At 52.9% G+C, this 16,200-nt stretch overlaps 4 protein-coding genes across 4 annotated transcripts; 2 read left to right on the forward strand and 2 right to left on the reverse strand.

Moving 5' to 3' along the window:
• Nucleotides 1-229: 229 nt before the first annotated feature.
• Nucleotides 230-1,655, forward strand: CTHT_0013140 (uncharacterized protein; the record flags this gene model as incomplete). Its single annotated transcript, XM_006691767.1, has 2 exons — nucleotides 230-394; nucleotides 477-1,655. The coding sequence occupies 2 exons, from the start codon at nucleotides 230-232 to the stop codon at nucleotides 1,653-1,655; spliced, it is 1,344 nt and encodes a 447-aa protein (XP_006691830.1).
• Nucleotides 1,656-2,940: 1,285 nt separating this feature from the next.
• CTHT_0013150 (uncharacterized protein) lies at nucleotides 2,941-4,334 on the reverse strand (the record flags this gene model as incomplete). Its single annotated transcript, XM_006691768.1, has 3 exons — nucleotides 2,941-3,044; nucleotides 3,115-3,752; nucleotides 3,883-4,334. The coding sequence occupies 3 exons, from the start codon at nucleotides 4,332-4,334 to the stop codon at nucleotides 2,941-2,943; spliced, it is 1,194 nt and encodes a 397-aa protein (XP_006691831.1).
• Nucleotides 4,335-6,192: 1,858 nt separating this feature from the next.
• Nucleotides 6,193-8,364, reverse strand: CTHT_0013160 (putative WD repeat protein; the record flags this gene model as incomplete). The annotated part of the gene is made up of 4 exons (XM_006691769.1): nucleotides 6,193-6,356; nucleotides 6,426-7,895; nucleotides 7,958-8,092; nucleotides 8,151-8,364. The coding sequence occupies 4 exons, from the start codon at nucleotides 8,362-8,364 to the stop codon at nucleotides 6,193-6,195; spliced, it is 1,983 nt and encodes a 660-aa protein (XP_006691832.1).
• Nucleotides 8,365-9,819: 1,455 nt separating this feature from the next.
• On the forward strand, nucleotides 9,820-11,648 carry CTHT_0013170 (2-methylcitrate dehydratase-like protein; the record flags this gene model as incomplete). The annotated part of the gene is made up of 3 exons (XM_006691770.1): nucleotides 9,820-10,125; nucleotides 10,203-10,980; nucleotides 11,032-11,648. 3 exons carry the CDS (start codon nucleotides 9,820-9,822, stop codon nucleotides 11,646-11,648), a joined length of 1,701 nt encoding a protein of 566 aa, XP_006691833.1.
• Nucleotides 11,649-16,200: the final 4,552 nt, after the last annotated feature.

Here is a 16,200-nt window from a genome sequence, read left to right on the forward strand (position 1 = left end):
CAGTTGCTAAGTGTAATTCTTTCAAATAGTCAGCTGCTGGTGACTCTGACCACAAATATCTACTTCCATGTCTTTTGTCAGACACCATTCATTTCCATCTCTGAGGTTGATCCTTGAATTCCTCCCTCACCCTCATTTGACTATGATTTGTGTGCTCCGACTTACAACTCGGTGATTCTAGAGAGCCTCATCGAGCATTTAACACTACCTATCACAAATTCAAGATACAATGATATCCAGAACGACCGACTCGACACAACCACAAGATAATACCACAGAAGCTCACACAAACCTCCTTGCCTGGGCCCAAGAACAAGGCATAAAGCTCAACGGTGTCAAGCCCCGTGCCCTACCAGGCCGTGGTCTAGGCATAGTAGCCACACGCCCACTCCAGGTGAGCCTTTTGCTTCTCTTATCAATCTTAAACCCCCAAATACTTGCCCCTGAATACCAATCTAACTAATCCTTTCCCTCAGCCCAACGAGACAATCCTCCACATCTCTCCCTCCTGCTTCCGCACTGCCGACACAGCCCGCCCTCGCCTACGCAAACTCACTTCATCCTCCTTTGCCGGCGGCGGTAGCAGCAGCAGCAACACATCCCTAAGCTCCCACGCCATCCTTGCCGCCGATCTGGCCCTCGACTTTGCCAAACCAAACTCTCCCCGCTCTCAACGCAACGCCCCCTGGACCGCCGTCCTCCCTTCGCAAGAAGATCTCTTCTCCTGCCTCCCGCTAGCCTGGGCCGAGACGGGTGTCTGGCCAGACATCGAGTCGTACCTCCCCCCCGCAGCTAGGAAAATTTTGTCGAGACAAAGAGGAGAGTTCAGCACCGACTGGGACGGGGTGAAAGACGTGCTTGAAAAGGATGGGGTGACTAGAGAAGCGTACCTCCACGCCTGGGGCCTGGTAAACACACGCAGTTTCTACTGGCATGTACACCACCCAAGGCATCATCACCACCATCAGCACCTGCACGGCGACGACTCCCATCACCACGGAAGTACCAGCAGCGGAAGGGAAGACCGCATCTGCCTGCAACCCCTTGCCGACCTGCTCAACCACTCCTCGTCCTCCCCCCATCTTTGTACCGCCACATTCACCTCGACCGGCTTCCACGTCCGCACGACCACCCCACTCCCCGAGGGAAGCGAAATCCTAGTCCGCTACGGCCGCCACGCAAATGATGCACTGCTGGTCGAATACGGATTTTTACCGTCTGATTTAAACCCGTGGGACGAGACGCCACTTGATGATGCGGTGATACCGTTGTTTAACTCTCAGCTGAAGGAGTTACTGGAGGAGAATGGTTTCTGGGGAGGGTATGTCCTTGACGCGAAGACGGTGTGTTACCGGACACAAGTGGCCCTCCGTCTCCTTCTCCTCTGGCCGGATGGGCCGGGGGGCATAGCGAGATGGAAGAGGTGGGTTGATGAGGGGGAGGATGGCGGGGAGGAGGTGCAGAGGAGGGTTGATGGGATGTTGGTGGGGATACTTGAGAAATATTTGAACGAGACTGTTGAGAGGATGGTTCGGGAGGTCGAGGGATGTAAAGGGGGGACGGAGAGTCAACGGCAGGTTGTTGCGGAAAGGTGGCGGCAGATTGGACGGTTGATGAGGGGGACGATTGAGAGGCTTGCTTGTGGTGAGAGTTGAAGCTAGACAACAGGAAGATAAAAAGGGGAGGGACTAATAGAGATGGTTGCAGTCTCCCACACATAATTCCTGAGAGCTGTAATGAAGTCAGTCAGTCAGTCAGGTAGGGGGATGCAGAAACCCGTCCTGAGTCGACATGTTTGATCGAAAGAACCATATCATCCTCTTTTTGCCCTGAAATCGATCATCCGGGGATCCAGCCCATTTTCCATCCTATCCGTTTCCAATCCTTAAAGCTATGCCTATAGTACCCAACCACACTTCACATGGAACCCCTCTCTCTACAAGCCATCCAAGACACAAAGACATGGTACATTATCATCATTCGTACACAAAGAAACACCACAAATAGTAAGTAGTAGTAATAAAATGTCCAGGCAGAAGTTATCAATCGATTCAGAATTTCTGCAGGAGAGAAGTAGTACCTCGATACCTGATGATTCCTTTTTGAGAAAATCTCTCATAGCAGAAAAAAAATTTTGAAAGACAACCACGAATCGAAAGAAAACTGAGCAATAAAACACCATAGGCAGAAATTCATTATGACGAGTTGAAGAGAAAAAAAAAATCGAAAGAGAAAAGCCAGCAGACTATCAGATACCAATCACCTACCCACAGCCATGTATCGCCTTTTCTTCTTCATCAGCTTTCTTCCCTGTCTGTCCACGTTGACTGATTGATCCAGCCATCCACGGGTTTGATGACCGCGATGACAATGAGAGTGAGAACCCAAAACGCCCTTGCAAAGAATTTAGCAAAAAAAAAAAATGACAAACAGACACCCCTATTTTGAGCACGCAGTAGCATCCCTCGTCAGAGGAAGAAAAATGAAAGAAAAGAGACAACAAAATAATGAGTAAAATTCCATTTAACCCATGATAAATCAATGACGAGTCCCTTTTTTATGTTTTGTTTGCAGCCTGAGCTCTCTTAATATTTTCCTGCTTCCGAACCCGAACGGTATGAGTGAGAAAAAAGAGATCCGTTTCACGGGAGCTCTCTCTCTCTCTCTCTCTCTCTCTCTCTCTCTCTCTCTTTAAAACAGAATGGGGAGCTATCTCCTAAACCTGAGCGAGAAAGGATTTTGGTTCTCCTCCGGGATTCCGACGATGCTGCTAGCTTGCTGTTTGTGTCCCGTGTCAAGCCGAAGGTCGCTAGCTCTGCCATCAAAGCAGCAAAAGTTCAACTTTCAATTGAGGCGAGCTCAACAGCGCCGGCCCAGGCTACGGCGCGGTTGGCAGGATGGGCATGAGCATCCTCGCTAGTGCTTGCCTTGGGCATAGTCCTACTCGCCACGGGCACGCTTGGCGCCGTGAGGATTCTGCCATTCATTGGGCTGGTTACCGGCATTGAAAAAGCTGTTGAACTGGGGCTGCATGCCCTGGAAGCCTGTGCAAGTGTTAGCATAACCCGTTCCTATTTCATGCTTCTCTGGGAAAGGGAAAGCAGAAGAACCTACCAGGCATACCACCGCCCATACCCCCTCCCATCCCGCCGCCCATCATGCCCATACCACCCATCGGACCCGGCATTCCTCCCATTGGCATCCCACCGCCCATCGGCATGCCTCCCATCATATTCATCCCGCCACGGCCTCCCCTCATGCCGCCAGGGCCACCGCGCATGCCTCCGGGACCGCCCATCATGCCACCACGGGGGTTAAACCCACCGCCCGCAAACCCCCCACCCATAGGGTTATTGAATCCCATATTATTATTAAACGCAGCCATATTATTCCCAGCAAAGTTGCGGTTAAATCCCTGATTCATACCGACCGCTCCGCCACGAGGGCCGCCCGCGAAACCACCGCGACCGCCGCGGAAGCCGGTGCCAAAGTTGGTGCTCATGTTGCCGAAGTTAGCGGTGCCAGGTCCATAGCCGGGTGGACCGACGGGCGCCGCCCGACCCTGTGCGTCCTTGGCTGCACGGTTGGGGGCATCCTTTGGCAGCGTGCGGAAGGGGTTGTGGTTGGGGTTGGTGTAGATGGCGTTGTAGCGGCGTCCGCCTGGCTGGCTCTCAGCCTGCTTGCCGATCGCGTCGATGACGTGCTTTGTGGCGGTTGCCGCTTGCTGGGAGGTGAACTCAACATAGGCTTGGCTGGGGTGAGTTAGTTGTGGTCTGAGAAAGTTTGCTGTGAAGCAACAGGACGATGCACGAAACAAAGGGTAAGAATGGGGAAGCTACAAAAAACATAGAGAATCTGTAAAACACGGGAGAGCAGACATACCCCTTGCTCTTGCCATTAACCTTGTGCTCGCTGAACGTGATATCCTTGAGCTCATGCTCGCAGCCGGCCTGACGAACCCAGCCGCGGATATCATCATCAGTGTTCCACCAGTTAAGGTCCTGAATCATGAGCGCCGACGTAGCGCCTGGGTCGATTGGACGATCGTCTGAGCCCTCCTTACGCTTGACGCCCTGCGGCGGGCGCTGCTGCTGGTCCGCATCATGGGATTGGCCTTGGTTGCTGGAATCGCCGCCACCATCATGGGCGTTGTCATCTCTGCGATCATCATGGTAGTCCTCGTGGTGGCTGCCGTCGCCATTGCGGGCATGGGAGTCTTCTCCATCATAGTTATGGTGGTCAGCGTCGCCGCGATGGTCCTCGCCGTGATCCTGATCGCCGTGGTCGTTGGCAGAGTCGCCGTAGACGTCGATCTCAAACTCTTCCTCAGCCATTTTGATGGCAGTGGTACTGGGAGAAAATGAGCCCTGGCTCTGGCACTTGTGCTTGATCAGGCTCGTGGTGCTCCTTGAGCCGCTTCTGCTGCTGCTGGATGGGAGCTTGCCAACTTAAATGTAAATTGCAAGCCTGCCTATGGATTAGAATACAGGACGTCTGCAAGGTTCATTCCGTCATCAGTAGCTGACATGCGGGACTCCAACAACACAAAACAAGCGGAGAGCAGGAGTAGAGACAAGTGTTGCACAGCCGACCGCAGCTGGGCCGGGTTCCAAGTAATCGTGATCAGGTAGATGGCAACGAGGCAGAAAGGAACAAGGACAAAACAAATAACAAAAAGCAGGATAGAAGTTCGTCATACGTACATTCCGATCCGAACCCTCGACGCGAAGCCAACCGAAGAGTCCTGAGATTTGACAGGCCGACGATCACCCACTGAGAAAGGGCTGCCCGCTGGGGTAGGAATAGATAGGAAGAAGTTATAGAGTAGAGAGAAAAGTCAAGACGCAGCTCTGTGCTGGCGGTCTTGAGTCTTGCTTGAGTCCTTCTTGTCTTTGAGCCTTGGGTTATATGACAGGAGTCGGCCTCTGCTCTTCTGCCTTCCCTTTTGCCACTCCTCGCTTTGCTTTTTCCGCCTTTGGGCCTTCGGGTCAACGCAGACAGCGCGGACGACAAGCGCGGCTGCAAGATGTCAATCTAACCTGAGTCGCGTTTGCGCGTGGACGCGAGCTGCGGCTTGCTTGGGTCCTGTTGGAAGCGGGTGTTGAAGCTGTAGCTGTAGTCTTTGACTTGGCTTGGGTCACCGTGCAGGACTTAGTGGAAGCGGTTTGAACCTGTCACGAGCCTGAGCAATTCTCAACAGAGAGAAGAGTACTGGTCGGATCGAAGCCGGAAGAATGAAAAGGTTGTTGGATCGAAGAAGAGGCGGAGTCAAAGTCGGTCGTGCGGACGGGTCGGAAGTGACGGGGATCGATGGGACTGGTGAGCTACCCCGTAGAGACAGGGCCAAGGCAAACAGCGATCGCGTGGTCGTCGCGGCGACCGGACCAGCTCAAAGAGAATAAACTTGAGCTGGGTCACGAAATGCGAGAACCGCAGTCGGATCGTGGGGATCGGGGAGTGCGCGAATGCCGGAGAGAAGGGTAAGAAAGAAGCCGTTGCACAAGGGAAGGGGAAGGGAAAGGAAAGGAAAGAAAGAGCCTGAGCAGCGAAGCACAGTGGAAATGGAAATGGAAATTGTCCCAGGTCCAAGCTCCCGTCTGGCTTTGGATGTGTTGCTGCAGTCGCGGCAAGGCTGAGGCGCATCTACGCTTATCTATGGTCCGTGCACTCTTATCACAGAATACGAGACTCGTCAGGGTTAGGGTAAAGTAAAGGGGTTTTGGCAACGAACAAGGACAACCCGCCTCAACACAGCCATTAAGACTATAGAAACTGAAATTAGGGAAATGAATCAAGATGATAAGTAGAAGCCGGAATTAAACTACTGGGAAGATGATTGAACTATAAACCAAAATCGGAAATATCGTTTTGCCGAACGTCATCATCATTGCCAACCATTCAGTCATCTCAAGTGGACACCCATTTTCCTCGTGACTCCTACCCCTGAGTCTCCCTGACCAACATCTCCCACCGGGTTATCATAATAAGTAATTCATAACTTAAAATACTGGGCCCAAAATCTCCAAACCTCACCGAAATGCCTCGTGACCTTCAAACTCCAGTACTGAAACCAACAAGCCCATCAAAAGCCAACGATGGCACACTGCCCCGCCCACTCAGATCGAACAACTCTATGCTCACTATGAAAAAAAGTGAACGTCTCTGACGATGAAGAGCAGTCACTTATTCCGATCACCTCAACCCACTAGAGCTTGCTGCCGCGAATGATTCAAGATGCTCGTCAACAGCAAAGCCCATGGGCGGGTCTCCCTCATCATCCTCCGCCGCAAACCCGTCGTTAAACGAGTGCAGCGACGCTGTGCCACAGTCCATGGACGAACCAGACCAAGACGATGCTGCTCTTGTTAGCAATTGACCGTCATTGATACAGGGAAATTCCTCTCAACAGGCGGGGCAAAACATACCAACAACAATAGGCGCATTAGGATGCCATGCAACATCCCTAACCAGCGCCTCCCAGCTATCCGGCCTGCGATGAAAAAACGCGCCCAACCGAAACCTCCTCTCGGGCCTGTGCCTCAGTCCTGCCGGCGGCCTCGTCGTCGAGCGCACATCAATCTTCGCCGCGAGCGTCGCATCCATATTCCATACATACACATGTCCATCATAGCTCCCCGCATAAACATACCGCGAGTCGGTACTATTCGGCGGCGAGAAGTGACACCTTATAAGCGTTCGCTGCACGCGATGGCCGCGGAAGGTCACGAGGGAGTTGTCGTGCGGGTGCGGGAACCACTGGTACTCTTCATACTCCTGCCAACGGTAGTCGTACTCGTAGTCGCGGTTGCGCGTGACGGAGGTTGGGTCGAGCTCGGCGAAGCGGGTGGCGCTCATCGCCATGCGCAGGTCCCAGAGCTTAAGGGTCTGATCTTTGGCGTTGGAGAGGATGTACCGGCCGTCGCCCTTGCTGTCGATGTATGTCAAGCCCTCCGTATGCCCGACAAATGCGCCGGCCTCGCGACCCTCGCCGATACTCCTTGTGTCCCAGACTTTGATGGTGCAGTCGTCCGAGCCGGAGTATAGGATGTGCGGGGAGTACTTGTCCGCGAAACAGACGGCGTTGACGTCGTCTGCATGGCCTCGGACATGGAACAGTGACCGCCGTGCCTCAATATCGTAGACCACGATCGACCGGGCGCCCGTGCCGGCTACGAGTTGTCGGCCGTCGCGCGAGAAGCGCACGGAGAAGATGGGGAAGCTGCCAAAGGCGTATTGCGGGTCGTCGTGGGAACCGTTGGATAGGCCGCTGCTGTCGGCGAGATCCAGGGTGTATGGTTCGCCAGCGTCGTGCGGGTCGGTTGGGGAGATGCCGACGTGGCTTTGGAGGGAGGAGAAGGCAAGCCATTTGTTGTCTGGGCTCAAGTCTGCGTCGGTCATGGTCCACTGACCGCCGGGGTACCGTACAGTTTTGTAATGTTTCCAGTTGTACGGACTAGATGTGTCATAGAGGCGGACTTTGAAATCCTTGACGCAAGCATAGAAGAAGTTGCCGTCGTCTGAAAATTGGCCACAGCAGACTGGGTCGTCATAGTGGATGACCATGTCTGGTTTGGAAGAAGGGACCATGGACTGGGCCATCAAGCCTTGGTTAAGGCGCCTCCTTTCGGGGCTGTAGATGCCCAACTCTCTGTCGAGCAGCCGTCGGGCGAGCGCCTTTTTCTCAGGGCCTCTCCTGTCGAAGTAGCCAAAGGCGCCAGACTCCATGAGCTTTCGGCCCTCGTCGTTGGGCACTTTGGGGTATCGTTTTACATCGTTTGGGTTGCCGATGCGAAAGGTGACGCGCTCCCGGCCATTTTCGTCGTAGACTACCACAGGATGAAGGTGCTGTCCGCGTAGTATGGCCAGGAACTCGCGTTGCGTAAGGTGTGACCGTCCTGTCCATTCTTGCGTGTATGAGCATCCAACTCTCAACGACTTGCAAATCGGGGACACATACCCGCAATACCAGGGCCTATCCGGATGGTCGTCCTCCTATGTCCACTACTGGTGCCCTCTTCATCACCGTTAGAACCGTCCGCTTGGTCTGAACCGGCTGGGATCTCCTCGATGAGCAACTCGAACTCGAAATTGCCTTGTTCGTCAAGTCAGGGAGATTTGTAGACTGATGGCTTGGGACAGTCACGGCTCACCGGGAAACAGACCATCATCATCATCATCATCATCATCATCATTATCATCATCATCGTAGTCCTCATCTTCTTCATCTTCGTTCTCTTCATTCTCACTCTCCCCCTCTTCCTCATCTTCACGGGGATCATGCTGCCAGTTATACAGATTTGTGCTGTTGTGAGGAGAATCCTCGTTGTGACCGCTCTGGCCACTGCTGCTGTGGGTGCTGCTCATGATGAATTGCGATACTTCGCTGAGGTCACGGACACCAAAGCAGCCGATGAAGCGGGGACACAGCGTAAGGAACAAGCCAATTAAACAAAGGTCGGGGAAAAAAAAACCAGACGAGAGCCCGCTCTCAGAACGGTTCAATTAAGAGTTAGGTAACTTGTTCAGAGACAAGACAATAGTTTCAATACTGGACAAGTATAGCTTTAGCTCAAATGCCCAATGCCGTGATCACGACCACTGCGTCGACCCTCAAGCCTGATACGGATAGGGTGTTGTTGGGGCTGACGTCTTTGCTACCGGAGGGGCCCCCGCAGCCAGGTGGAGTATAAGCCGAGCCGGCTGACAAATCAGGCAGGCTGTGCATTACTCGACCCTAACCCTTATTAATTTGTGGAGCTCTGAGCTTCACAGAAAGCATCTCGCTCGGGTCTGGCAACAAAGCTTTCTGGGTTGCTGCAGCATAAAGTGGAGGTGGGGCTCCTCCCCGGCTCGCACCTAGGTACATACGCACTTTGCTGGCCACTCTGGAAACCGAGGCGAGGGTATCAACAGCCCACGCTGCTGCAGCCGGGCAGGGTCCAATTCTTCTCATGCTTCGTTGGCCCGCTGGGCTGCTGGTTTTGCCGGGACTGCTCTCGGGCTTGGCAACGGATCTGGAGCCGGGGTTGCGGAGCCCGATGGCCTTTGCGGAGGTAGCGCAGGGGCACGCCAGTCTCCAGATGCCCGAGGACGGCGAGCCGTCGCGCTGCTCTGTCGGGGCTCTTGGTATGGAGCCGATGATGACGTTTGGCGATGGCTAGCTCGGAGCTAAGCTGGGCGTTGTGCATGGGGTATCAAAATGGGCAGAATGGTCAATAAGGATTTCATGGAGCTCAGAATGGAATGTGGGATATAAGAACGTCCAATTGAACCCTGGACTCAGGGTTGGACTTATGAAGAATCAATTGACGTCTCCTGGAAACTCTGCTCAACAATCACCTCAATTGTTATCAGAAAACGCCGACATCGGGGAACTGACAACAAGTTGAAATGCCATGCTGCAAAGACCAGGTCAACTGGCGTCGTTGACGCAGAGAAGAGGTGTTTGGGCCAGTGCCGACCTCACAGGACTCCGGGGCCACAGGCACAGAGCGCGATGCCCGGCTGAGGCCTAAGGCAGGGTTGGCAAGGGTTGAGAATGTGCTTGGGGTGGGGTGTTCGGCATGCCGCGGCAAAAACTCCTCCGCTCGAGCGGTTCCAGCTTCCAATTGCTGGTTGCTGGGCAGTGCCCCTCCACTGAGGGCCACTTCTGTGTATGGATCCTGGACGGTGAGATCACGGGCTGCGACAGAGCCGTTGCTGTTTAAAGACGCAAACACCCCGTCGACAGGCACAATCCACGAAGTCTTTTTTGGGATCGGCGTCGTCCATTGAGTCGAGTCGTTCCAGGTAGTGTTGCCTTTTGTCAAGACAAGCACCATGTCTGCTGCCGTCAACCGCGGTCTGCGCCAGGCGACGAGAGCTCTGCGCCTCCACCCTACGACTTCTTCTGTGTCCTGCACCCGCTCGGCCCTGCGTCCTCTGAGCACCTCCATCCTCAAGAACGCCGCCGCGCCCTCCGCTGCTCTCGCTGCTACCCGCGCCCGCACCTTCTCGACCATGGCCTCGCTGCAGCAGTCTGTCAACACTGCCACGCCCTCGCCGTCCGCTGGCACGGGCTACGACCCTGAGATTGCGGACATTGCCAACTATGTCCACAACTACAAGATTGACTCGGAGCTGGCCGTGCGTACCCTGACCCCTTCATTTTTTTTCCTCCCAATTATCCCTCAATTTCTGACAATTGCTGATATGCTTGCCAGTTCGACACCGCCCGCTATGTCTTCCTTGACACCCTCGGCTGTGGTCTTGAGGCCCTGCGCTTCAAGGAGTGCACCAAGCTACTGGGCCCCGTTGTGCCCGGCACTGTCGTGCCCAACGGCACCAAGGTCCCCGGTACCCCCTTCCAGCTCGACCCCGTCAACGGTGCCTTCAACATCGGTGCCATGATCCGCTGGCTCGACTACAACGACTGCTGGCTCGCCGCCGAGTGGGGTCATCCCAGCGACAACCTGGGCGCCATCCTCGCCGTGGCCGACTGGATCACCCGCACCAACAAGGCCGGCGGTAACCTGGCCGGCGGCAAGATCTTCACCATCCGTGATGTCCTCGAGGCCATGATCAAGGCTCACGAGATCCAGGGCTGCCTAGCCCTGCTCAACTCGTACAACAAGGTCGGTCTCGACCACGTTGTGCTCGTCAAGGTTGCCAGCACTGCTGTCATCAGCAAGATGCTCGGCTTGAACGAGAAGCAGACCGCCGACGCCATCACCCAGGCCTGGGTCGACGGCCAGTCTCTGCGTACCTACCGCCACTCGCCCAACACCATGTCCCGCAAGTCGTGGGCTGCCGGTGATGCCTGCCAGCGTGCCGTCAACCTCGCCCTGAAGGTCCTCAAGGGCGAGACTGGCATTCCGACCGTCCTGTCTGCCCCTACCTGGGGCTTCTACGATGTCCTCTTCAAGGGCAAGAAGTTCGAGTTCCAGCGCCCCTATGGCAGCTACGTCATGGAGAATGTGCTTTTCAAGGTCTCCTATCCTGGTATGTCTCCCTAAATCTCCAATCAGAGTGACAATATCTGACTGTTCATAGCCGAGTTCCACTCCCAGACTGCCGTCGAGGCGGCCGAGAAGATCCACCACCAGCTCAAGGAGATGGGCAAGTCTGCTGCCGACATCAAGGCCGTCACCTGCCGCACCCACGAGGCTTGCATCCGCATCATCGACAAGCAGTTCAAGCCCATGGACAACTTCGCCGACCGCGACCACTGCATCCAGTACATGGCCGCCACCATGCTCGTCTTCGGCCGCCTGACCGCCGGCGACTACGTCGACGGCAGCGAGGCCGCCACCTCCCCGCTCGTCGAGGACCTCCGCAAGCGCATTAAGTGCGTCGAGGATCCCCAGTTCACCAAGGACTACCATGACCCTGCCCTGCGCACCATCAGCAACGGTCTCACCGTTGAGCTCAACGACGGCACCGTACTGCCTGAGGTCGTTGTCGAGGCTCCCCTCGGTCACCGTCTCCGTCGTGAGGAGGCCAAGCCCCACATCATGGCCAAGTATAAGCGCCATCTAGAGCCGCACTACCCGGCTGAGAAGGTCCAGCAGCTCATTGAACTCGGCCAAGATGCTGCTAAGCTGGAGGCTATGGCTGTCGATGAGTATGTCGATCTGTATGTCGTGGAGAAGAGCAAGTTTGTGGAGTAAGAAGGGGTGGTTGTGGGTGATGGTGTGAGGTGTATTTTTATGTATGTATGTAGTGCTTTTCGAATGATGAAAAATATACCATGGGTTGGGTTTGGGCATAAGATAAGGCGTTTTATCTAGGTATGGACGTGGCATGGTTGTGCTCTGAACCTTGGTGATGTCCACCCACTGTGTAGAGGACGCCAGTTCCTGAGCTGAGCACAAGTGATACGCAGCTAACCTTCCTCATCCTGTCCAAAGTTCTTCTAGGAGTCGGCTTGCCAAGGACCGACGACTCAATACACAAGCATGCAGCGAGTTTGGCTCAGTCTGAGGGCGTTCCGATCGTGTCGGTTGCCAATAGCATTGGGCATGATGTCCTCTTGCGGTGTGAGGAGTGGACGGGTGATTCGCGGCAGAACCCCTAGGGATAGTGTGATCCATTGGATGTTGCTTGGGTTCTGTCCGTTACCTTGCCTCCCAGCAGATATCGCAGATATCGCAAAGGGCTTAGATATTACCTATCTTGAAGTATTAAAAGTAACGAGGGTATTACTAGGCAAGTAGATGCCTATCTACATCTTGAGAGGGCTCATACGATTGTCAGACATTCGTGGCCAGAAGAGCCTGATTACTTAGTCCTCTAGGCCGATCACTTTTCCTGATAATCCCAACTCACATGACGATATGGGTTATGAACTCTGAAGCTGATATATATACCTACTTAGGCAGTACCCCTCTTCTTATGTTCTAAGATCCGATTCTTAACATGAAAATGCTATACCTTACTAGAGACATCGCTTGTATGATCCCCCTCCCCAAAAAGCAGCGATCCGGCTATCGATAGCAGCAGCTATTCCGGCAGTGTCCTCTCCCACACAGCGTGAGTATCCCGATCGATCACAACCTTACAACACACAGAGTCTGGGAACCTCAGAACGACACGTAACGGCAGTGATTCCACCATCACGATGAGACTAATCAACGTCGATACACTTCAACTCGAAGAATTCATCCATCCACCGCCCTACGCAATCCTTTCTCATACATGGGGAAAAGAAGAGGTTACCTTCCAAGACATGAATTCTCCAGCCCGGGAGAGAATGAAAGGGTGGCAGAAAATTTTGGCATTCTGTCGCCAAGCCAAATTGGATGACTTCCAGTACGGCTGGGTTGATACTTGTTGTATCGATAAAACTTCTAGCAGCGAGCTGTCTGAGGCGATCAATTCGATGTTTCGATGGTACCAGGATTCCGTGATATGCTATGCTTATCTGGAGGATGTTCCGCCGCTTGTCGTGAACCCAGACACCTTGGTCCCAGACTACTCCCAGTTCAAAAAGGCACGCTGGTTTACTCGTGGTTGGTGCCTCCAGGAACTAATAGCCCCAAGACAAATAGAGTTCTATGCAAATGATTGGTCAAAGATTGGAACGAAGGACTCATTATACGGCCTCATTCACAACATTACCCAAATTCCACAAGGGGCTTTACTAAGAGAGGTGCCACTCGATGAGTTCAGCACAGCGGAGAGGATGTCCAGGGCAGCACGCAGACAAACAACAAGACCGGAGGATATGGCATACTCTCTGCTGGGAATTTTCAGCGTCAACATGCCTATGCTCTATGGGGAAGGCCGCCATAGGGCATTTTATCGGCTCCAAGAAGAAATTCTGAAAAAGTCGGAAGATTTGTCGCTCTTGCTTTGGACGGATCCTTCACTCCCAACGACTCGGTTAACTGATGCAATAGAAGACTTTGATATACGATCCCCTGTGCTAGCGCATGGGCCTCAATGCTTTTCAGAATTCACAGGGCTTGTCCTCTCATTTTCCCAAGCCAAAGGGCCATTCGCAGACGAAAACAACACGATGACTATTGGTGCTACGATCAGTTGGAATTATTCTGACATCCATCACGTCTCTTCAATAGCCGGCGGGGTGTTAACATTGCCTGAACCACTCAAATCTAGTAAAGCACATTACTTTCCTCCGCAAAATACCAGCAGGGGTTTAAGGGTACGCTTACCAGCTTGGTGGCGTAGCCGTTACTTCAATGGCAAGAAACACAAGGAACTGGTCATGTGGACTGGTGCTGTTACGTGTCGAATGGGTCTGCGCCTTGTTACATGGTCTGTATCCGACTTGTTCCAGAAACCCATTCCGGCAGCAACTGGGGAAAACGCCGTTTTGAAAGACTAGTGAACTTCACGGCGCCAATCCTCCTCTACCCCAAAGACTATGAAGAGTGGCCCAATGATATTTTATATCAAGAACTATACCTCCGAACTCAATGGCAAGATACTGACCTCTTCTGGCCCCAAAACCCTACTGGAAACCTGCTGGGACCTCCCTCAGATAAAGTGAAGTTGGTACTTGTGTTTTCTCCAGTTGGGGACTCGGATGCCATGTTCGACATCGTATCAAGTCTGCCCTTTGTGAAGTTGGCACCTCAGAAACTGCCAACCAGCAAGGGATATATTACCAAGTTTGTTATAAGTCTTCCCAGTCAACACGCTCTCGACAAAGCTTTCGTTCAGGTTAACATCAAGACCACTGCAAAGGAGCTTGCAGATCATGCACCTAAATGGCTCTGTACAACACTCAGCATGTCATTCTTCAATCGTTCCTATGATCTTGGTTGTACAATACAAGAAGGCGTGTTTTCTCAAAACGACTCGGGAAACAGCCAACCTCCTGCTGAGTTTAATATATTCTCTTCACCCCTAGGATATTTCTCAGGTCCGTGTAATGCCATGATATGGAGCAGAAATCTGGGGCGCACAATTCTAGCAAAGTTCAAATGCATGGACTACGACAACCAGCGCAAACACGTCTTGCAGCTTGACGTCTCCCAACCTAAAACACCAATCCGTTCGACTTGAGCATCAGCCACACGCGATATTCTCGAACGCAACAGAACGAAACGGAACTGTATCCATCCACCCCAAATCTGAGATTCGACGCATCGATCTCAGATCCCTGATCCCTCGCCGCTTATTTACCTACCTACACTACACATTCATCTCGATCCGAAAGTAAAATACCTCTTTCATCTGCGTCCCGACGAATGTGTTACCCACGGCCGAAGATCTTTTCCATATCGTTGGAAGACAGCAATTTTGGCGCTAGAGAAGGTGTCCTGAAATGGGTTACGGAACGGATGGCTGCATCCCCACCCGAGGTCTTGTCCTGCTTGATCGTGTTGAAACACAAGAGATCTGACCTAATCGAGATTTGGTAGGCTGGAGGGTACGGCAGGTGGGAGGATGCAGGTGGTTGCCGGTGGGGGTTTGAGATGCATTACGGACGTAGGGTTGGCTTGAAAGGGTCGGATCCTGGGAAGTATATATGCCTTTCACAAGCCTTCACTTTCGAGTATCTGAAAGTGTTAGAATCTTGGAGGTTGATATTGCAGGTCTAATCTGTTTGTTAATGTACTCTATGCTACGAAATGGGTGGTCGCCGCCATCTAAGCAGTCAGGTTGTGATTGTCAGGGGTTGAAGGCACAAAATCCACGGCTCTGGGCTGGCAAGTTGGATTGAAAGTCTCAAGCTGACTTCTGGGATATCAATGTCTTCCCACAGAATGCGCACTAAGCCTGGTATTGTGCTTTGTGTTAAACACATCCCTGTGTTCCATCCCGCCAACCCCAGATGCATGTCTCACCGTCTCACTCCTTGGCTTAGTACTTGGTGGTGGTGGCGTTCTGAGCCACACACCAACTTTCAAGGCCAGTTAAACATCTTGCTTGTCCGTTTGCACTTTTGATCAAAAGAAGTATGATCGTCACCACAACGCCTTTGTCTTTGTTTGCTCTTGGTTCCTTTCCATGGGTTATGGAATGGCAGTTGAGAGAGTGCGCAGAGGTTCCGTTTACTATTACTACAAAACATGTCAGTGAATACCTGCAGCACTCGAACTCTATTTTGTACAAATGCCATATATTTAGTGTGAGTTCTGCTGAGTAACACTACTCAGACGCAAGATACCGCAACGAAGACTTCGTCATGTCCAGGCTACACAGATCTCTCTTCTCAGTCTCGAAGACCTGCATTCAAATGCAGAGAGGTAACCTCGAAATAAAATGAGAAAGATGACAAGTGAATGGCAGCTGGTAATACGCAGATTCGGACAGCCATGCATTCCGGAAGGATATGAATGCATCCGCACCCGATCTGGCTCGGCCGCTGCCGCCGATGGCACGAGTCTCTCACATCCCTGGGTTCCGAGTTGGTGATAAGTCCAGTTTTTCTTTACCACTTGTGTGCATATTAATGGGCTGTTTGTCCTCTTCCAGCTTCGTTCGATCCCCCAGACAAGTTCCTTGACCAGGAAGTCTGTCGTTCGTTTAATGTACTCGGCTACCGCGCTGTTCATGGCATGCCATCTTCGGAAGTTTCGGAGTCATTGATGAACGAGGCCTCAGTTAGAGATAACGTCATCATGGATCGCTGCTACTGCGCAAACTACTATGTAAGTCAAGCTGACAAGACAGAACATTCTCTCCTTGACCAAGATAAGCTGACAAAGGTCCTCCCATATAGTGCTCTATCCAATGCCGCAATCGCGT

This window comes from Thermochaetoides thermophila (genome assembly GCF_000221225.1).
Source record: "Thermochaetoides thermophila DSM 1495 unplaced genomic scaffold scf7180000011814, whole genome shotgun sequence".
Taxonomy (NCBI): Eukaryota; Fungi; Ascomycota; class Sordariomycetes; order Sordariales; family Chaetomiaceae; genus Thermochaetoides; species Thermochaetoides thermophila.